Source organism: Clarias gariepinus, chromosome 22, assembly GCF_024256425.1.
Source record: "Clarias gariepinus isolate MV-2021 ecotype Netherlands chromosome 22, CGAR_prim_01v2, whole genome shotgun sequence".
Classification (NCBI taxonomy): domain Eukaryota; kingdom Metazoa; phylum Chordata; class Actinopteri; order Siluriformes; family Clariidae; genus Clarias; species Clarias gariepinus.
Window position 1 is genome coordinate 29,100,047 of NC_071121.1, and position 23,473 is coordinate 29,123,519.

At 39.1% G+C, this 23,473-nt stretch overlaps 1 protein-coding gene across 1 annotated transcript; it reads left to right on the top strand.

Moving 5' to 3' along the window:
• The first annotated feature begins 12,310 nt into the window (after positions 1 to 12,310).
• On the top strand, positions 12,311 to 21,791 carry LOC128510003 (NLR family CARD domain-containing protein 3-like). The gene is made up of 10 exons (XM_053481934.1): positions 12,311 to 12,340; positions 12,487 to 12,570; positions 13,460 to 13,564; positions 13,763 to 13,826; positions 13,931 to 14,135; positions 14,672 to 16,454; positions 17,982 to 18,155; positions 18,995 to 19,168; positions 20,857 to 21,030; positions 21,191 to 21,791. Exons 2-10 carry the CDS (start codon positions 12,518 to 12,520, stop codon positions 21,201 to 21,203), a joined length of 2,745 nt encoding a protein of 914 aa, XP_053337909.1. The 5' UTR covers positions 12,311 to 12,340; positions 12,487 to 12,517; the 3' UTR covers positions 21,204 to 21,791.
• Positions 21,792 to 23,473: the final 1,682 nt, after the last annotated feature.

Consider the following 23,473-nt stretch of genomic DNA (forward strand, 5'->3'; position numbering starts at 1 on the left):
AGACTGCACCCTTCTGGTATTAACCAAATTATATTTTTTGTGAATAACATGCAGATTCGGCTAATTTGTGTTCCCAAAAAATAGGAAATGTGAACACAGAGAAGCAGAGACTTAAATACATGGTCCTCAGTTTAATGGATTTTTCATGCTTGCACAAAAAAAAAATGTAACTTTCAAAACATTTTAAACAGAAATCTATAATTAATAAAAAAATCTGCTTATGTAACATTAAAAATAAAAAAAACATCTAACATTATCTTGGGAATTACTAGCATTTACATAAAGCATACAGTACACATTAAAATAGCTTATTACTAATTACTATAACTGTTAAACATTTAGTCAATCATTAATAATACCAGTCAGTTTAGAAATCTTTAACTGGAAAAGATAGCATTTCAGCTGTAAAGTAAAACTGCCAAAATCCCTATAGTCAATGTAATATATTTAAATGTACTCATGCGAGCCCAACATTTTACTGAGACAATTACATTTGCCTTTATCTTTCTGTCACCATAGTTAAAATTTCAAATAAGAACTTTCAACTAGGCTGTTCGGCTCATTGGCTCTTCTGTTCAAAATGTATCCTATACATTAACAGTTGGTGTTTAATTTTACAATTAATCCCTTTCAAGCCTGTTAGGGAAATGTGATACAAACACAATACCAGGCATTGAGGATAAATCCATGAACATCAACTTTCCCAAAATGCTTTCAAGTGTAACTACTATCCTTTTAACTACCTGGACTCCATATTAACATCAATTAACATCAGCTATTTTAGCTGAACTGCCTCCCACCCTACACACTGTATATATGCAGATCATTTACTGCTTTCTGTTTCACCCAAATGAGGATGGGTTCCCTGTTGAGTCTGGTTCCTCTCAAGGTTTCTTCCTCTTACCATCTCAGGGAGTTTTTCCTTGCCACTGTCGCCCTCGGCTTGCTCACCAGGGACAAACTGACCATTTTGATTCATACAAATTCACATTTCATACAAACCTAAATAATTCTTTTGACTATGTAAAGCTGCTTTGCGGCAATGAAAATTGCTAAAAGCGCTATACAAATAAAATTGAATTTTAACAGGAACTTCTAGTAAGCTCACAATATGAAAACATGTCCCACCAGTCAGAGTGTCCTGTAGAAGATTTATGTCAGCAACTAAGAATTCATTCACAAATGCAAGTTTAATGTCATTTTGACAACACAGTAAATCTATCTGCCCATATTTGATCTGCACTCCATCATTAAACAACACTGTATAATTGTTCCTTCGTTTGGCTTTGAAATTGTGCATTGAAGTGTAAACAATTTTCCCTATTTGAGCTCTGTTATATGCCTTAACAACATTATTATGCAATCTCTGACCAAGAAACTGTTCCACAAGACACATATCATTAGCTTCAAGCAACAGATTGAATGGTGTCCCAATCATCACTGCACTGCTGACCACATTATTTGGTTGATTACTATTGCCACTTGTCATCCTGGCTAAAAATTCAGCAGTTTGAGAGTTGGTGAGCTTGGTGTTTTGTGTAATACTGGAGAGACACTGTATTTTCTTTACAGCATTAACCATTTGCAAAGGTATATTTTGGGTCCCATGTATAAGGCGAAGTAAGTGCCCATTCTTGTCTTCAAAGTGAAAGCAAGAGTGTGTCCACAGAGGACCAAGACTTCTTACACTGTCTGCTAAATGAACCAGCAAATGCACATTGGCTGTCATGTATCGTTCACCATAAAGGCCACTCATCTGAGAACAAAAATTCCACAAAAGTTTTTCAGCATGATCTATTTGTGCTGGAGCTATTGATTCCATCAGAAGAATGAAGATCGCCTCACTAAGAAGCAGGAAGTGGTTGTAGTATAGATCTGCAAGAATGCCTCGGAACACAACTGGCCCAAAAAACAACAAAATGGAACGATACTCGGAGGCTTTAAAGAACATTCTGTGAGAACATACAGAGCGAGGGAATCTAATTGAAAATGGTGGTTGAATTTCTTTCATTCGTTTGTCTACTTCTCTGACTGATCTGGCCATACTAAAAGCACATCGGGAAAACTCTGAGGAAAACCACAAAAACATCAAGAGGCGCATGACTCCCAGGAGCACAGCGTGCATGTAGTCTATGCCTGTACCCATGACCAAGTCATAGCTTTTTAGTCTACTGATACAGGTAGGGCCTTTCACTCCATGTACAATGCTTTTGGATGTGTAGGCCATTTTAGCATGATCTACAAACCCCTTGTGGGTACGAGAGGGTCCTTTTGGATCTGCCTCCTGAAAAGGAAAGGCATGCACATGACCTTTATTTCCTGTCTTTACTGTTTGACCAGGCTGTTCACACTTTAGACACCCAAATTGTCCATTGAATTGAACAGAATTAAGCACTAATGCTTTTGCTGGCAAGTCACATGTTCCAGCAATGGTGAAAACTTTGCATATAAAAGGTTCTTCAGCTCCTGCAAACTGAACAGAAATTCCATCTCTTTCAATTTTGTTCAGAGTGTCACATAGTGGTTCAAGGAATGTCAACATTGATGGCTTTGAGTCCCCAAACCATAGACCTGCAAATATCATGTTTTCCCGTTTTGTGCGTTCAACAAAACTAAACTCATTAATCACACAATAAAAAGGCCAAACAGAAAACTTTGAAGACTTGAAAATGGGAATGCCATCTGTGTTCCAAGTGAAAGAAATGTTTCTGGGATCTCTGAGAGGACCATTGTATGTTGTGAGTTTTTGATAGACTTCTCCATCATATATTTCCTCTATACTGTCATGAAACTTTTTCTGTTTACTAAACCTGAACTTTAGTTTTTCCTCAAAGCCTTCCTTAGCAAACATAGATTTTAATTGTGCTGGAACCTCAATGAAGTAGGAAGTTGAGCCCTCCAACAACACATTTGCCTCACATGATTTACATTCAGTGTCTAAACTCTCAACAGGCATGAGACATGCACTACAATATTTGTGCAAAAGTAGTGAAGAGGAATTATCAAAAAATTGTTTCAATGTATGAAAATTCTGAAGACATTCAACGTGGGTGTCAGTGGGGCAGTGCATAGTGATTAGTGTGAGCAAGTCACTTAGAGCCTTTCCTGTTATTTTGTGTCTGTTTGCAAATGTCATTACGAGGAGTAAACTCTCAGAAACAGAAATTGGTGCATTTCTGTAAAGTGGATCATCTCCGGTGTTTGTAGGGTTTTTAACTACTGTTCCCTCAACTATGTTTAGCTCTACACTGTCCTCAAATAAAAAGTCATCCTCAAGAGACAGGTCATCATTAAGTGACAGGTTATCATCTAAAGTTCCCTCCTCAACAAATGTTTCAGTGTGCAACTGCTGTTCACTCTCTAATCCTATAATAAGGCCGATGTGACGTGTCTCTCTTGTGCTTTCACAACAGTGAGACAATGTTTGGTTGGTGTTGTGGACATCACACAAAGTCATAACTGAAGGGTTTTCTGGTTCAGCAAAGCCATCAGCTTCCAGAGTAGCTGGACATTGTACTTTTTCAGTGCAGCAGACATCTGGCCTCTGGTCTGTTGATTCTAGAAATCCCCCAAAAATTTATATTAGTGAGTTTTAGCTACTTTTTACACTGTAAAAAGAATTAGGTGCATCAAGGTAAAAGTTAGCAACAGTTTGCTCCGCTTTTTTTTTTAAATCACTCAACTTAAATATTTCATCCTTTTTAGTTCAAAATCTTTGACTCAACTTTTCTCTAATTCACATATTTAGTCAGTGCACTACAGTTCTACAGTTGACTTAGCCCAACTTTTCAACTAGTCAAAAAAGAAAGTTGCCTCTTTCCATTGGAGTTGCTGGTTCCATTCATTATTCATCTCTAGGGTCAAAAACAATTAGTAGATTTCACCAATTGGAATCTACTAATTCCAATTGGTAAAGTGAAGAATAAATAATTTCACTTGTTGATTTAAGTGATTGGATTTCTATAAGAACAAGTTGGCCTAACAACACCCCAGTAAATAAAACACAAAAACATTACTTTTTGGTGAAAAAAACGTTTATTCTTCTACTTTTAAAAAGTAGCAAAGATTAAGAGTTTTCACCTTTCAAATGCACACACACACACACACACACAAAAGAAACTATGTTAAACATTTAAATGGATTTTTTAACCTTTTTTAATTTTTACATTTTTAGTTTTGTAATTATAAATTTATTTATAAGTTATAAATTTTTATTACCTTTCTTCTCCGCGCTTTGTGTACCTGGCTGAAAATAGAGAACAATAATATAGTTAATATCCTTTTTCCCCCCCTACACATACAGTACATAAAACTAAAAAAACAAGAAACCCTGCAATAAATCCCCCTTCATAAGAATGTTCTAAAAAAAGTTTTGATTTATTTTAATGGTCATTTCAGAGGCTAACAGCTGTAAAACTGCGCTGGAATATATACAGATGCTGTTCCTACTTTTTTGTCAACACCTGATTCAATGCTTTAGATAAAATATTAGGCTTTAACAACAGCTCCAATAACAACAAAAAAACCTTCTTACCTTTCTTCTGTATCTTTTGCAAGTATTTAGGTGGATCTTGACTTTTCTCCTCCAACGTGAGTCGTACTTCTGTGTCATTTTATTAAGCGTCAACTGTTTGTCTAAAATAATTGACAATATAAATAACAGACACAAAATTGCACATATGTTCAACATAAAAATGTATTTCTAACTTTTACTTTTGACCCTTCCTATATGGCTATTGCAATTAATCCATAATTACTGTGTAATAAAGTAAACAGACAAGCCACAAAATTTATAAAAAATATATAATAAACAACATTAAGTGTCTTAGTAAGGTGTTGTCACTATGCACAAAAATATACAGTAATTAATCCTTTAATATTTGTTTACTATTAGCATTTATATCAATAACAGGTTTATTAATAAATTACAATTACAGTCATATTTTAATTTATTTAAACTTCCCAGTTGTCCTACATCTGAGTAACAGGTTATTACAAAAGACTTACAAAAACAGATTATTAATATTAATTATTTGGCAAAAGTAATAAATAGCTCCATCCACTCACCTTACTGAAGCTGCTCAAATTTGGCGCAAAAATGTGAACTTTGAACCCTCCAGGTGAGGTGGGCACAATGACAGCATTAGAAATTTCATTTGACAGCAGCGCAATCCATCACGCAAGCTGCGTCCTGATTGGTTAATTAACGCGGTTGGCTGAATTAAGAAGAACGCCAGGAGCGCCATTAAAGTACGCGGGACGAATGAGGAGGATACGCAAAGCAGCACCTTACAGAAAAAGGTAAGCCTTCCTTATTAGTCCTTATTAAATGTAATTTGAGTATGACTTTATAATATCTTGAAGGAAAGTGTTTGTTTGTTGTGAAACTTTTTGAGGAGGCTAGTCCCATACGTGGCTACGTTAAATAATAACTTTAGCTAACCTTTAGCATGGACCACCTGTGGCTCCATAAAACTAACTTTACCGCGGTGGGTAAGTGATACTGCAGATTGGTGGAAAATTGGTGAAGCCCGAACACCTTCAGAAAAAAATATAATTAGAAGTGGTCGCCAGGTTTACTTAAATTCCAGTAGGGACTCTGGCTTTGGCTCATCTCTCGCGTGCTGTTTAATTAAAGTACCGGAGCGGATAGGAGACGCGCGCGCGTGTTGGCGTACATTTAAGATGAGGCTCGTTAAAAAAAAAAAAAAGAAGTTGTGACTTATTTCATAAACACGTCCTGAGGTGAAAGTGTAGAAATTAACTGACCATATTATCACATGTTAGACTGTCTTTATGGATTTTTATCATGTCGAGAATATTACGCGGCAGTATTTATTGCATGGCATCTAGTATAGTATTAGGCGATACCCTTAATATAGTAGGTTGTTGTTAACATGCGATAAAATAAAAAAAATATATGCGAAGTATAAAATACAAAGCTTGTTTAAATAATTTAATTCTTCCTCGAATTCTTCCTTTCTGAGGAAAGACGCAGTGCACGCAGAGGTCATGTTCATGCTTCATTTTCTGTGGAAACTTATCTTTTAAGATGTTTAAATCTTTTAGCTGCTATCTAGCAACAATAATAAATGATGTACCGGTACAATCATAAATTAGAGACCTACAGCATTTGGAGGAGGGTATATTGCTTTTCTAGGTATATCAATTAACAGGTGTTTCCAAGCAATAAAAAAAAACAAGTGCTAACTTCTAATAATATAAAAATAATTTAAAATAAAAACTAACTTGAATAATATCAACCTAAAATTGCTGTAACAAACTGAGACATGCTAAAATGAATTAAGAACCACTTAAAAATGTTTTACATTTTTGTTTCACAGAATGGAAAGCCCAGCAGAAAGTGTAAAAAAAAAGAGTTGCCCAAAAGAGAGCGCAACCCACCGAAGAAAATCAAGTTTTATGAACCAGACCCTGGCTCACCCAAGGATGACCAAAAAGGTAACTGAATCACTTACTGTTATTGTGTTTATTTTAATTTATTGTGGATGATACTACAGTGTTTCCCACTGCAGTGGTAGCACTCAGAATGGGCCTGCATAACTTGCCAGCCTACACATTACAAATCACTCCGTTTTAATTAATACAGCTATAGTGATTTAATTAACATATGATATATATAGATATGAGAAAGATATAGGGGTCCCATCACAGGCAAAGAAATAGCACAGACTCATAGGAACACGTTTTTATGGCTTTTGGTTGGCTTCCTCAAGAAGAGGACGAATAATATTCACATTTTGCAACGTCAGTCCCTTATTCTGGTAGCATTAAGTTACACGTTTTAAAAATAATCATAACTTTTGTTCTACATGATGCATCATGACAACCAAATGCAAAGTTTGATGTCTAAAGCCAAGGAGGACTGTACTAAGATAAACAAAATCATGGATGACATCTAGTCTCTTACCACTAGATTATTATGAATGTATCTCCAGGCACAATCCTTAGGTTATGGTCATTTTGGTCAAGTTAATCTAAATGTGTTTTAACAAGACAATTCTGCTGCCTTGTTGGCCAAAATATCTTTAATTTTTAAAAATCCTTTTGTTAGTGGGGGGAAAAAGCTATTACCCAGTATGGATGTAAAAAGTCTTAAATTGCTTTTAAAAAGGTATTAAATTGTTAAAACCTGCACAAACCATGTGTTGCCACGTTATAAAAAATACAATAAAGTAGCATGTTTGAGACCATATCTTAGTATTTACTTAATCTCCGTTATTCCTTGTTTTCATTTTTAGGTCATTTTGTATTTTTAACATTTGAGGATGGATACACTGCAAAAAATTTTAATGTCACTGATATATTAAACAAAGACGATCAACCTATTGCTTGTTTAAGAAATCTGAAACCGGGAGAAGTAGTATTGGCACGGTGGTCTGACAACAAGTTCTACAGTGCCAAAGTAAACTATGTTGGAACAGAAGCAAAGAAAGTGGATGCCAAGAAGGGCACAAAGAAGGACATTAAAAAAAGAGATACAGCTGCTCAGAGATTCTATAACCGCTCATCACTGCCTCCAGCAGTTCAGTCCACCTCTGCACAGCAATGCCTAAATTCTGTAGAGCACGGTGTCACCCAGGAACCAGCTACTTCGTCAACTCCACCTCCCCTGCCACACTACCAGCCACCAGCTACCCCATCAACTCCACCTTCCCTTCCATGCTACCAACCACCAGCCACCCAGTCATCACCTTGCCTGCCACGCTACCAGCCACCAGCCACCCAGTCATCACCTTGCCTGCCACGCTACCAGCCACCCAGAGATCACCTTCTTTGCCACTATACCAGCCACTAGCCACCCAGTCATCTCCACCCCTCCTGCCATACTACCACCTATCAGGTACCCCATCAGAGTACCAGCCTTTCTTTATACAGCCTCTCCAAAATTATCCACTCGCACCTTCTTCTAACCATCCACAGTATCCACAGCATCACACTGCACAGCCAGTGTCTTTCAACCAGTTGCAACAGATGCCTGTTTTAACAAATTCAGCTGAGCAATGGAAGCCAACAACTCCAAGTAAACTTGCAGCCAAAGAAAGCTTTCTTAAAATGTTGTACAGTCCCATTGTACCAGAAACACCGCCTGCTTGTCCTACAGAGAAGAGCACAGCTAGTAGTTCTGAATACGAGAACTCAAGCTTTAGCTCCTCTGCAGCTAGTTCTATCAATGAGATTGCTCCAGTACCAAAATATGGAGAACCAAGTGTGAGAACGAAACCAGGGGGAGCATGGAAGCCATGTGAGGCCTGTAAGCCAGAGCTGGCAAAATTAATGGAAGAGAATGAGAAACTGGAGGAGGTGCTTGGTAGTATTGGTAAGTAATCCCCCCTACATCCCAGTATCCAATCCAGTCCGATATTATATTGAATATCAGCACGTTAATACAGTATGTGCTTGGAGGCTACCCTTAGCACCCCCCCTCTAACGTTAAATGGACATACTACGTCTGATTAGAATTCCAGTGAAGCAGAGTTATGCATATAGTTAAATGTAATTAATAGTAAATGACAATCAACTCTTGCATTGTAATTATCAATATGATAAAAAAAAAAACTACAGTTTTGAGTAGACTAATTTTGGGCATATCGGGTGCTTTAGCAAAAAAAGTTATTTAGAAAATACTTAATTATAATAAAATCTTTGTTTTTAAACTTGCTGCCTTTTTTTTTTTTTCTTCTTCTTCTTCTTTCTGTATCCCTCTAAAGTAACAATTCAATTTCTGTGTTACAGGTGGTGAACAACTTGAGGCATTAAAAAGCTTTCTGGAAAAAGTTGAACAGATACAACCTCAGGCTGGTGCTATGGCTAAACAAAACAGATCTGGGAAGCGAGAGCTATATCCAGAAAGTGGTCTTTTTCTGTCCTCTACCCGTCTAGCTGCAATCCATGCAGAGGCCTGGAAGGACTGCCTTCGCTTGTTTCATCTTCTTTTTGATGAATTCTTTACTGCAGAGGAGTGCCAAAATGCAGTGGCATTTGGGAAGCACGGAAAGGTGCCAGAAGGGAAAACGGTCCTGGACAAGTCCAAAGTCAATGGGATCCTAAGTAAGTAACTTAGACTTTTTCTAATTTTATTGTTTACAATAAAATGTTTGTTGTACAATTTATATACCACTAGTCAAAAGTTTAACTCCAGTCTTTTTTGGGTTTTAATTTCTTTCTACACTGGCATCCAGAATATGCAATAATCTCTTTGAACAGTTGGTATTAAGATCTTCTACTTGTGATCTGTAAATCCTTTATAACGGCTCTAATCTGAGGTGCTGTGTGTGAATCGGTACATTTCTGAGGCTGGTAACTCTAAATGAACTTCTCCTCTGCAGCAGAGGTACATTTTGGTCTTGCTTTCCTGGGAAGGTCTTTATGAGAGCCAGGTTCATCATGGTGCTTGATGGATTATGCAAATGCACTTGACAATACTGTTCTTGGCAATAACTATTCCAGAACAGCTATCCATCATTTAATAAATTAATTGATTGTAGTTGTTACTTAATCACCTAATTCCAAGTGTTATTTCACAGTTTTATAATCTCCAGTATTGTTCTAGAGTGTATAAAATAAATCCAAACTTTTATTTTTGGATACTGTATTTCTTCATACAATATGGCAAAGGGTTCAGAGCCAGAGAGCGAAACTAAGGCCCACAACATGGTCTAGCCCTATACTGGTACTCAACGGACATCCCTTATTTATTTATTACAATTTTTGTTTATTCCTATGTACAACGGTCTGTATGGTGGCTTACACTAGTGGGCTTTAACACGCTGGCTCACAACAGTTCATTCCACTGTCCAGTTTAAAGCATCTCTACACATACACAGACTGGTGGCAATAAATTTTCAGAAGTTTTTTTTTTTTTTTTTTAAGAAGCTTTAACTAAATAAGGTGCTTCTTGACATGTAACCAACTATAAACGTATTCAATCTCAAGAGATTGAATTTATTTTACCTGCTTTGATTCATGGCCATATCGGACCAATTTGCTCATTTTTATGCCTGCTTCTTTTGTTTTTGCAGCATACATCATGCGCTGTGGAACCCTGGATGGATGGACACCAGTGGAAAAAAGTAAAGCCAAAAAAGCTTTGATATACAAATGTCGGATGAGGGCCTCAAAGACTTTATAATTTTTTGAATGTGGCACACTGGAGGGATGTACAAAAAGCCCTCATACAAATACTGCTTGCTGTTCCAGTTATTGGATGTTATGTATTGGTATACAGCTGTACTGAATACTGCTACATTCAGTATGCTGTAGTAGAACATTTTGTAGTTCAGGTTTCCAGAATAAATTTGTAGGATTAGCTGTTGCTGTCCTAAATGTTGATATTAGGTAAGAGACTCAATTGTGATCGGTAAGTTGGTACAATGTTTTAAATTTGTTAAGTATAAAACCAAAATCTTTTCAAGTTTAATTTTTTGTGATGCAAGTTTACACTTGCTATATACATGTTCAAGTTATACATGTTTTCTGTACAACCTGACAAACTAACAAATTACATGTGAAGATACACTGGGCAGAAATCACTGGGCATTTTTTCTAAATAGCGGCTATCTTTAATAACTGATGGAGGTTTTGAGCTGTATACACACGCATTCCTGCCTAAACAACTCTTAAAACTACACCTGTGACACAATAACAGTAATATTTCAAACATTCTGCAGGCTGATATTTGGAGAAAGGAAAGAATAATGAATAAACCAGTTGTTGGGTCAAAATAACCCAACCAGGTGTTAATTTGTAAACTACATCTCATATGAGCCAACATGAGCAACCCAACAATGTGTTTAAAGTACCTGAAATAATCCAGAACTTAAATAACAATAAACAGATACAGAGATACGCTGTATAACGGTCACTGTTGTATTTACGACAACGAGCGAAAATGTCACTTTGCGCCACCTGGCGGCCATTTTACGAATAACTTTGAAATGCAACTAATTTATTTTGGCCGCTGACGTTTTCACGCGGCGGTGAGCGCGACGGTAATAACCATTCCAATTGATCAACTACTGTATGTTATAATATATACACATATACATGTGTCTATATATTTTGTTATGGGGCAATTTCAAATAAAGCAAACTTGTTTGTTTAAGCATTTGTAAAAAAAGCTTTTAATTGATTTTATTTTTAATTAATTTATTAGGTACTATTAAAAGGTTTTCCCATATTTTGTCAACTATAAGTTTAATATAAATTAAATGAAATTATTGGGAACACCTATCGACAAAGATCTATTACAGTTCAATAGAACCAGTCACATTGTAATAAACTGTATCAATAATACAAAGAGGTACCTAATAATTTTTTGGTGTGTTGTACCACCACATACACACTAATTTTATATAGCACACCTTTCTCCAAAGGAGAAAAAAAGGAGCCAATAATAACAGTGAGGTTATGAGGATCTCCATTTCATCTCAAGGATGACTCCTGTCGCTAAATTTCTTGTCTCATCTGTTTCTCCTAGTGAATTTTAGGAGAAACAGACCAGAAATGTATGAAACTAAATAGAAACTAAACTGAGGTTAAAGTGAGAATTACAACTTTGTCTCCAGAGTTATAGAAAAGCGAGCTTTGAGCAGTAAAATTTTCCTCTGGGACACAAAGTTGCCAATATTTGAAATCGTATTTTACCTTTTATTTACTTCTTTGTGACGTACAAAAGGAAAGAAATGAAGAGTCTTAGTGTTAAAATTCAGGTTTGATTTACACACACGGTGGGAAATCTGCCTCATACATTGTATTAATCTGACCGTTTTATTGTAAAGTGATAGTGCTACGGGGGCGTGGCCACACACTGTCATAACCTAAAATAATAACACTAAAAATAATCTTTTAATCACAGCCTAAACAACGACTTTGTAGTCTTCACTTCAGATTCAGTAATGTACACTTATCGGGGTTATGGGGGGCGGGGCTTGTAGGACGACTTTCACACACACACTAACAGATTGGGAACGGCTGCTGTCTGTCTCGCGGATTACATAAATTGTCACATTTTTGAAAAAATAACTAAATAACTGAGTAGTTAAGTGGCGGTTAGATAACTCGATCCATCAAAGAAGTAACCCGAGTACTCTTACGTTGTAACGCCTTCCACCCAACACGCGGCTTGAATGTAAAGAACCTGTCAAATTATAAATGTCAAGCGCACATTCCAGAGAGTCCGCGTGTTCTTATGAAAAATACTGCAAGCTTATCTTACATCTGCTTTCCCAGCAATGACTAAACCAGTCAAACCAGTTTGAGTAAACCTCAGCACTTTCATTTGCGGCAAGACGTCTGTAGGCACGGCATCGAAAACACAGTAAGTGTGTAAATCTGTAAAACAAGACAGTTTGCTTAATTACCTGATAGGGTCAAGTACCTGGTGATGAGATTATGTTTTAATATTTAACATCATGTACTGCGCACAATGTGTGTGTGTGTGTGTGTGTGTGTGTGTATACACAGTTTTGTACAGCTGTGTTCTCTAAGAGGAGAGATGACCGCCAGCGTGAGTGTCTCTGGAACACAGGACACACAGAAATATGAGAGGTGAGGAATACACACACACACACACACACACACACACACAGTATATAACTGCTGATATAAAAAATGATAACTAATAATGTTGTAAAACATTAAGAAACTCTCTTTACTGTTCAGTTCTGTAGTCGCTGTTATGTAATAATAGTTTAGATAATTGAGGGTCTTTCAGTCTGATTCAGTCTGTAATTAAAGAATCTCACGTGACATAAGACTAAAAGGAACGTTCTTCTCATACGTGTTTTTCATTGAGACTCCAGCATGAATCTGATTCTGGTTCTAAACCAGGCTACAGAGAGAAGTTATACTCTACTGTACTGTATGCTCTGGGAATTCCACAGCTAATTTAATCTTTTCCACTAGGGGGCAGAATTGAGAGATAAACTCAGGGCCTTAAACACTGACATTTAAATAGCCGACTAAACATGCAGTGGTATGAGATGTTATGATTGTACAGGTATTTAAGTGTTATGTGGCCTGTTAACCTCAGAGGGGTCAAACAAACCTGGTTCATACTTCACAATACAATAAGAGTAAATCGAGCTGGGCAGGGGTTAAAGTTCAGGGGTTAAAGTTCAGTGGGTTAAAGCTCAGTGGGTTAAAGCTCAGTGGGTTAAAGCTCAGTGGGTTAATGCTCAGTGGGTTAAAGCTCAGTGGGTTAAAGCTCAGTGGTGGTTTGAGCCCCAGCTCTGCCAGGTTACAGCACCTCCGGGTTAAGGGCCTTGGTCAGGAGCTCAACAGTGGAAAGTTGGCAGTGCTAGCGCTCAAACCCCCTGGGCTTCTGATCAGTGACCCAGGAAACCACAGCGTTAGCTGACTGAGCCACCACTGCCATAAGAAGATGTGATATTGTGATGAATAAAGGCTGAACTAACTTTAAGCTGCTTTGGCCCAGACTCGGTACAGACTCACAGGAACCTCGGAGTTGGTCGATGAAGAGCAATCAGTCAATGGTGTTTCCATTGAACTTCAGAGATGAAGAGAGTTCTGCTGCTCTGACGTCAGTAAAGTTATAATATTTTCCTCATTCAGCTCATAATCTAGCGTGCACTGAGTAACGTCACTTCTAATATTCACCCAGAGTAATGATTGGGACTCAGCTCACTGGATTATTGCAATCATTTGAGAATATGATTTTGCTAAATGTCTGTGTGTATCTGCGTATTAATTCGACTAAACTCAGCAGTTTTGTTCACAGCAAACAAACAACAAACAAGTATTTCAAAATCACCTGTAAAAAGCAGCTTGATTTAATATTTAAGGTGTGTATATACTTTCATTTTGTAGTTAATCAGAAAGAATTACTAATTATTTTTATAGATATTCTGTAATATTACAGTGTTTGACTTTACATTTTCTTAATCAGGATCTTGAGCACAAAGTCATCACTTTGTTGAAGAATGAATTAATCAGGTTTAAAAAGCTCCTGAGTGAGGATTACCCAGCAAGCAGTGAGGGGCAGGTGGAGGAAGAGGACGTTCATCACAGTGTCCGAGAGGGAACGCTAAAGATCACACTGCACATGCTGGAGAGCATGCACTACACAGACCTCGCTAACACACTGCACAACAGTAAGGACATAGGTTCAGACCCATGGCTTCAGGTTTCATGCTGTAACTTCACAGGGAGCGTATTTATCTAATCTTTCACCAGAGTTCTGCTGTAGAGTTCTGCATTCTTGGTCAAAAGGCGTTGATTAGTTTTTAACAACAGCAGCTCTGACATCCGTGCAGCTGCAATTTACAGGTTTATATTAATGCAGATGTTCTAATGTGTTCATAGAAGAGATTCATTTGGAACGTACTATTGATTTAAAGGTTAATACTGTGGATGGTGTTCAGGTGATGTCAGGTAGATCCTAACCTTTCATACACGTAACATACGCCATGCACAGTGCTGACAGGACCTAAACAAATTGCAACAGGAGTAAGGAGCATGCGGGGAGGGGGGTGTTTAGGACGGGTCTTCCCTAAGTCCTCCCTAAGTCCTCCTGCCGTGGGGTGAAAGCTGATACGCAGTCTGGCAGTCCTTAAGATGTTTAAATGTTAAGATATATGATGTGATTGCTCATCTGATATTAATGATCATATTCTTTTTTTCCTGTTAGAGTTGGGACGGCTCTCTGTGTATCAGGACAAACTCAAATCCACACTTTTGGAGAAGTGTAAAAGAATAAATAAAGGAATCTCCCAGCATGGAAGCTCAGCTCTTCTGAATGAGATCTACACAGAGCTTTACATCACAGAGGGCTGGAGTGGAGACGTCTGTAATGAACATGAGGTGAGACAGATTGAGTCGGCATCCAGGAGAGCAGCAACACAGGAGAAACCCATCAAATGTAATGATATCTTTAAAGACAAGTCCATCAGAAGTGTGCTGACTAAAGGAGTCGCTGGAATTGGAAAAACAGTCTCTGTGCAGAAGTTCATTCTGGACTGGGCTGAAGGAAAAGCAAATCAGGACGTCACCTTTATGTTTCCACTTCCCTTTAGAGAGCTGAATCTGATTAAGGAGAAACATCTCAGTCTGAAGAAACTTCTTCATCACTTTTTTCCAGAAATAAAAGATTTGCACTTTATAGACTGTAACGCCCGCAAAGTTGTGTTCATCTTCGATGGTCTGGATGAGTGTCGACTTCCTCTGAATTTCCAGAAGAATGAGAGAGTGTGTGATGTGACAGAGTCAGCCTCACTGGATGTGCTGCTGACAAACCTCATCAAGGGGAATCTGCTTCCCTCTGCTCTCCTCTGGATCACCTCTCGACCAGGAGCAGCCAATCAGATCCCTCCTGAGTGTGTAAACCAGGTAACAGAGGTACGAGGGTTCAGTGACCCTCAGAAAGAGGAGTACTTCAGGAAGCGGCTAAATAATCAGAGACTGACCAATAAAATCATCAGGCACATGAAGTCTTCAAGGAGCCTCTACATCATGTGCCACATCCCAGTCTTCTGCTGGATCTCAGCCACTGTTCTAGAGAGAATGTTGGGTGAAGCAGAGGGTGGAGAGATCCCCAAGACTCTGACTCAAATGTTCACACACTTCCTGATCTTTCAGATCAAACACAAGGACCAAAAGTACCATCAGAAATGTGATGCTGATCCTCAGCAGATCAGAGAGAGTATACTGGCACTGGGAAAACTGGCTTTCCAACAGCTGGAGAAAGGAAACCTGATCTTCTATGAGGAAGACCTGAGAGAGTGTGGCATCGATGTCAGAGAAGCTTCAGTGTACTCAGGAGTGTGTACCCAAATCTTCAGAGAGGAGCATGGGCTTCACCTGGGGAAGGTCTTCAGCTTTGTACATCTGAGTGTTCAGGAGTTTCTGGCTGCTTTATATGTGTTTCTTTGCTTTGTCTTGAAAAACAAAAATATTTTAAAGGATCAAAACACTGGGGTGTTACCTCTCTTAAGAAAGCAGCACATGTCTGTCTTCCTGAAGAGCGCAGTGGACAAGGCCTTACAGAGTGAGAACGGACACCTGGACCTGTTTCTCCGGTTCCTCCTTGGTCTCTCACAGGAGTCCAATCAGACAGTTTTACGAGACATACTGCCCCAGACAGGAAGCAGCTCTCACGGCAAAGAGGAAACCATCAAGTACATCAAGGAGAAGATAAAAAAGAATCCCATTCTAGAGAAATCCATTAATCTGTTCCAGTGTCTGAATGAACTGAATGACTATTCGCTAGAGCAGGAAGTTCAAACATCTCTAAACAGAGGAGGCAACAGTCGTCTCAGCGGAATCAGGTTCTCTCCTTCTCAGTGGTCCGCTCTGGTGTTTCTGATGCTGAACTCAGAACAGGAGCTGGACGAGTTTGATTTGAAGAAATATGATAGATCAGAGGAATGTTTTCTTAAGCTGCTAATGGTGGTGAAAGCATCTAGGAAAGTCTTGTGAGTAATTTTCATACATTTTTGATGTCATTATTTTAATTTAATGATAAACGCAGTGATGTTATATTTATTAAAATAAACTGCGATGCGCCAGGACAGAGAGACGGGGGGGGGGGGGTGAGATGATGGGGTGAGAGTCAGCGCTGGTACTGACCTCCCACGGGCTCTAAACAAACTCCAGTGAGGGGCCCTCGTACCTGACATTTGATCCATGTGAATAATTTAGCAGTTGTGACACAGTTATACCTTACTTTCAAATGAAACGCCTCTATGAGGGGAGCCATGATGCCCATAGATTGTCTGGGCTGGTTTTCTGGAGAGCGGAGCCTCTTTTGTGTATGTGCATGTGGCGCAGATACACACAGGATGCGCTATTTGTTTCTAAGCTCCAGTTTATAAACATCGTTACCCCGTGCGATTGTCAGATGTAATAAATAGGTTTGTAATAAATAGTATTTCATTTCTATCAGGTACAAGTTCACAGAACAGTGGTTGGCATAAGACACAGACAGACTGAGAACTGCGCTGCTGAGCCAGACAGATGGACGAGAGATAAACGCAGTGACAGCTGGCACAGCAATTTATCCTTCCTTTTATCTGTGAGAGAAGACAACACAAGATTTGGTCTTCCTGCAGTTTATTATTTTTTCATGCCCGTTAAGCGTGTGTTATACTTTATATGAAAACTTATGGAAGTTAACACTGACACCTGCTTTAACACACGGGAAACTTTGACACTTAAGGACATTCTCACTCTGATGTTTGTGGACCAGCTGGCAAAGGTGCTGAAATGATACCCACATGAAAGGGCTGAAGTCACACCACTGATTAGAGACTTGCAGGTACTGAGATGAAGTGGTTCGTGTCTATTGTGTCAGCCATCAACTTGAGGGATTTGTTGCCACATGTCTTTGGGTTTGTGATCATATGGGGTCTTCACCATAAGACTGCTCTACCACCCTGCTCTGTGGCTTTACCCTGGACATGAAGTTCCTCGTTTTTGAGGGTCTCTTTTGGTTAAAGATGTGCAAGATGCTTCATTCAGCTTCCATGGTGAATCAAAGCTCCCTCTAGTTTTGTCAGCATTGAAGCAGTGGTGGGGTACAGAAATATATACATCATGTGCTAGAACGTCACCAGGGCTCCTAGAAACCGAAAGCCAAGAGCTACGCCCTGGCATCACCGCGGTCCTCTGGAGATTTAAATGATTGTTTTGTTGTGGGCTCCTGTCACCACATTTGAGACACTTTGTGACCCTTCAAGACTCTCTGTTAACTCACCTGTAGTTTAATTTCTCACTCACTCTGAGGGACTGGTAGAAGCGTGTCAGATGAAGTGGATTCTGCACAGGAGAAAGTAGGAAAGTAGAAAAAGGTAGGAAAGTTCTCCTGGGAATTGTTCTCCAGCTGCTGTAAGTGAGGTGGAGAGGGGACACCGGGACTTGAGGTTCTTTTTAGGAGACTGATATAGTAAGTTTGCTAATACTATTTCATTTTTTTTTTTAATAAATCATTACTTTTTCTCTAGACTGTTTGGGTGTAATCTGACAGAGGAAAGCTGTAGAGCTCTGTCCACAGTTCTGAGCTCAAAGTTCTCCAGTCTGAGAGAACTGGACCTGAGTAGCAATAACCTGCAGGATTCTGGAGTAATACTGCTCTCTGCTGGACTGGAGAATCCACACTGTACACTGGAGATACTGAGGTCAGATCATCCTCAGATATCCCTTATACTGTACATACAAGTACACACACACACACACACACACAGGATGTAAGGGTGAGAAATGTTTGCTTACTGTATGTTCAAACCTTATTTTTTTAAAAACATGTACAGTGCGTCCGGAAAGTATTCCCAGCACATGACTTTGTCCACATTTTGTTATGTCACAGCCTTATTCTAAAATTCAATTCATTTTTTTCTCAAAATTCTAAACACAACACCCCATAATGACAACATGAAAAAAGTTTACTTGAAATTTTGGCAAATTTATTAAAAAAAAAAAAAAGAAAAATTGAGAAAGCACATGTACTTACAGCCTTTGCCATGAAGCTGAAAACTGAGCCCAGGCGCATCCTGTTTCCCCTGATCATCCTGTTCCCCCTGATCATCCTTGAGATGTTTCTGCAGCTTAATTGGAGTTCACCTGTGGTAAATTAAGTTGATTGGACATGATTTAGAGAGACACACACCTGTCTATATAAGGTCCCACAGTTGACCGTTCATGTCAGAGCACAAACCCAGCATGAAGTCAAAGGAATTGTCTGTAGACCTCCGACAGACAGGATTGTCTCCAGGCACAGATCTGGGGAAGGTTACAGAAAGATCTCTGCTGCTCTGAAGGTCCCAATGAGCACAGGTCTATATGGTGAAGTGGCCAGACGGAAGCCACTCCTGTCATGTGTTTGCGTCTAATCTCTACAACTATCTCTTTAAAACTAACATTTTCCAAGTAAAACTTCACTTTTAAATAAAATAATAATTTATGTACATGTATGTGTATTATTTTCATGTATTCGGATGTATGATCATGTGTCTCCCAGGCTGTGTGAGTGTAACCTGACACAAGAGAGCTGTAGAGTTCTGTCCTCAGTTCTCAGCGCGAAAGTCTCCAGTTTGAGAGAATTGGACCTGAGTGTCAATAACCTGCAGGACTCAGGAGTGACGTTCCTCTCTGCTGGATTGGAGAGTCCACACTGTACACTGGAGATACTGAGGTCAGATCATCACTGTATCACTGTATGTAGATTGACACCCAGTAGAATAAGACAATTTACGTATTTTAAGTATAATTCTCCATGTTCCTTTACTGTGGGATTTCTTCTGGTTCCTGGTTATTATAATATTATCTGCTTGGTTTTGACTCTTGGTTGTTTCCCTGGAGTTTAAGTTTAGCCCTGTATTTGTTGATTCTATCTGCCTGATCCCTGACCACGTTGGACTTTGTTAATGATTATGGGCAAAGCTCAAATAAATGTCTGCGCTTGAATCCCTCCCGAATTTACTGAAGTAACCTGCGTCTAGAACAGACTAGACCCCATTAATTATTGTTTTCTCATTCTTTGAATTGATGAGGAAAAACCGTAAGCACCAAAAAATATATATTTTTTTTTTTATGCAGAAGCAACAACAAGCTCCCTGTCACAGAAGGCAGGTTTCTTTCTTTTAATGAATATTATGAGTGGACAGGGCTTGTGTCCAGGCCCGAGTAGCTTGTGCCATTGCGTTAATTGATTTTTTAGCTCATTGCTGTATAATGTTTAGACCTTCTGAATGTCAGAGATAGGGATTGGGTGCACAGGGTTCTACTTCTCTTGTTGTATGTGGGCCTCAGTTGTTTATGGGCCTCAGTCATACAGTATGTCAAATTCTTCAGAGTCCTTATTGAGTTCTGTCCATGGCTGTGGCCACTTGCGTACCTCAACCTGTGACCTCAGAACCTCAACCTGTGGCCACAGCCTCCAAAACCTTCGCTCTGCTGATGGTCTTCATTAGCGCTATTCCACTGATGGCTTAGACACAGCCCTGCTTTTCCTCTCTTGCACTGTGTGGATCCTGTACAGTATCTAGTACTGTCTACTCATGAATTTACATTACATTTACATTTAGGCATTTGGCAGACGCTCTTATCAAGAGCAACTCACAAAAGGTCTTTGAAGTTTGCATCATTGGATAGAATTATACACTGGTTTCACTGGAATTCATTCCAGGCCTTCAGGGCACTCATTTTAGCATTTGTTTATTTAAAGCCTGGCAAACAAGCACATTCAGGTGATCCCAACACCTGCAATAATGTGTTCTAAGTCTCGTTATAATAAGAGGGAACATACTCAAATAGCTTTTTAGACCACTCCAATGCTGACGACAGACAACTCACCCTCTTTTTGTGAGTTATGTGTGGATTTCAGCATCATCTTGAAAACAAAAGATCAAAAACCTCAGTCTATCCCTTTAGGATTCATACCCATTTGGCAGACACCCCATATTCAATTTTATTCAATTCAATTTTATTTATATACATAGTGTGTATGTGTGAGAAAAATGTGTCTAGATAATAATAAGATAAATGAATGATGAATGAAATGTCTCTGATGAAGAAGCCAAGGGTGACGGCGACAGTGGCAAGGAAAAACTCCCTGAGATGGTAATAGGAAGAAACCTTGAGAGGAACCAGACTCAACAGGGAACCCATCCTCATCTGGGTGATAACAGATAGAGATGATATAACACCGTGTGTGTTGTGCAGCTGAAAGTACAATATAACAGAAGTTCTTCCCGGGTGCGCTTTATAGCTGGGTGAGGTGGCCGCCCGCGTGCGTCACCGTCTTCCCGTGCGGAGGGCCAAACGTCCTGAGGCAGATCACCCCTGTTTTAGTAAGCTGCATTGTGATTTGTGTCGTTTCAGGTTATATCAGTGCAATATTAAAGCTGAAGGTTGTGCTGCTCTGGCTTCAGCTCTTAGAAGGAACTCATCACACATGAGAGAGCTGAATGTGAGCAGAAACCATCCAGGAGAACTAGGAGTGAAGCTGCTGTCTGATCTACTGAGGGATCCTCACTGTAAACTAGAGACACTACAGTGAGTAACTGACGTACTGTCTGTTATATGGAGGTGGATGTGTGTGTAAGTGTGTATGTCAGTCTTTTGTTTTATTATTTAATAAAGCACAACACAGTCTTCTACTGTTTGAGGAATACTCTTATACTTAGAACTGATCCTCGTCTTCTGTGTCTTACAGGATTGAAACATAAAGGGGAGAGGATCTTTCTCAGTGTGTGTGTGTGTGTGTGTGTGTGTGTGTGTGTGTAAAAACAAAATTTTGGAACAAATACCTTTTTTGCATGTGGCCTCTGTACACCACCGCACTGAGTTTGAAATGAAACACTTGAGATGTGAGTGAAGTCCAGACTTTCAGATTTTATTTAAGGTCTTTGACAGAAGTGTGACATGAACCATTCAAAGCCTGACAAAGTGTCTAAAGGGAGGAAACCCAGCATGTGGTCATGTCCATGGGTTCCTGACTTCACTAAGTCACTAAGTGTAAAGGATTTTCATCCAATCATCCAAAGTCACTCCTTATGTTTGTAATTATGTTGGTCTGTTCCATTACTTATGAGCCCCCAAATGGTGTGGGTTTACTGAAATTGCTGTACTTGCTGAATTTTTAATGCCACACTTTTGTGTTACATGATCTCAGGCTGTTCTGTCATATGAATGTGAATCTGTGTTGCTTTCGCAGCAGTACGTTTACTCTCATGCTTTGTTTTGGGGGGTTTTCCTGAGTCCTAGAACCAGTTTATGTACAGTTTGTCATTTGGCACACACACACACACACACACACACACACACACACCTACACACACACACCTACACACAAAACACACTAACACACACACACACATAGATACACAAATACCAACTACACACACACACACCCATACACACACACACACACACACACACACACACACACACACACATAGATACACAAATACCAACTACACACACACACACCCATACACACAGACACACACACACACACACAGACACCAGAAACATACTGACACACACAGATACACAAATACACACAGACACACTCACAAACATATATAGACACACACACAGATACACCCAGACACACACAGATACACACACACACAAGAAGTTATTAACGTAATGACTAAGATCATTAGGGTTTGTGCTGTTACAGGAAAGTAATCAATGGTTTTGTGTGTTAAAGTGGAGTTACTGTTTTCCAACTCTGGAGGTATAATTAATGTTCTGGAATATCGGAGAAACAATGTAATTCCCAGCTCCCTTATGTAATAGCAGTAATTATTAAAAAATCCCAGCCGGTCATCTGACTGAGAACCTGCTCAGGAGTGTAATGAAGATATGGGAAAGCGTCCTGACACTGGAGACTCCTTCCTCTCATCACAGAAAAACACACTGAGAGTCGAACACAAGTTAAACCTGTTTGATAATTTTCTAGTGAAATTATTTTATTTCATCCTTTATGTGGGTGTTTATGTGTAACATGTAAGTGCAAAAATTATGTAATATAAAATATCTGTGTATGTATTATTGTACATAGTTTAGTGATTCTGTGTCAGTATGCACGTTGTGCGATGATTATAATGTGCTCATATTTTATTACTTACAATGTACTTTAGTTTGTTTTATTCCTACAGTTAGTATTTGCACACTGAATGCTACTATTGCAAATCAGGGAAAATGTTACTGTAAGGTAATTTAATCAGTTCAATAATCCTCACCCACTCACCCACTCACTCACCCACTCACTCACCCACCTGACCTGCATGTCTTTGACTGTGGGAGGAAACCTGAGTACTCGGAGGAAAACCCACCAAGCACGGGGAGAACATGCAAACTTCACACACACACCGACAGGAATCGAGCCTGGTCGAGAATCAAACCCAAACCCTGGAGGTGCAGGTTGACAGTGCTAACCACTACACCACCGCGCCGCCTTCGATATTCCTAACATGATTAAAACATAAAAATGTTTCATTACATTAACATCTTAATGAAACAAATGTGAGTTTTCTGCTATTTTCTTGTAACATGTTTTCAGAAAATAAATATATAAAAAAAAAGACTGAGATTATTGTATAAATTCTGATTGTAAGCAGGTCAGAGTTCAATACACTGTCTGGCCAAAAAAAGAGAGAAAGAAAAAAAGGTTGCACAGTCATATATTTCATTCAGTCCCCTTTAGCTTTGATTACACACCCACACTGGTGTGTCCTCATGTGGTGTCACACACTGGAAATTCCTCGTGCTCCCAGAGCCGCTCTCTCACACACTCTGAGACCTGGAATACAGCTGTCCCATTGAGGAAGAAACCCTCCATAGATGTGATGATCTGGTGATTCAGTACATTCAGGTGGTCAGCTGACTTCATTTTATTGCCCCATAACGTTACTGAGTCTAGACCTGAGTAACTGATCAACCCCAGATCATAACACTGTCTCCAGAGGCTTGTACAGTGGACACTATG

What these genes read in the sequence shown, in the direction of transcription:
- LOC128510003 (XM_053481934.1), top strand. Translation starts at nt 12,518, where the DNA reads ATGACCGCCAGCGTGAGTGTCTCTGGAACACAGGACACACAGAAATAT. An exon ending in GACACACAGAAATATGAGAG is followed by an intron (nt 12,571 to 13,459) that starts GTGAGGAATACA and finishes GCTTTGGCCCAG; the next exon opens with ACTCGGTACAGACTCACAGG. An exon ending in TGTACACTGGAGATACTGAG is followed by an intron (nt 19,169 to 20,856) that starts GTCAGATCATCA and finishes GTGTCGTTTCAG; the next exon opens with GTTATATCAGTGCAATATTA.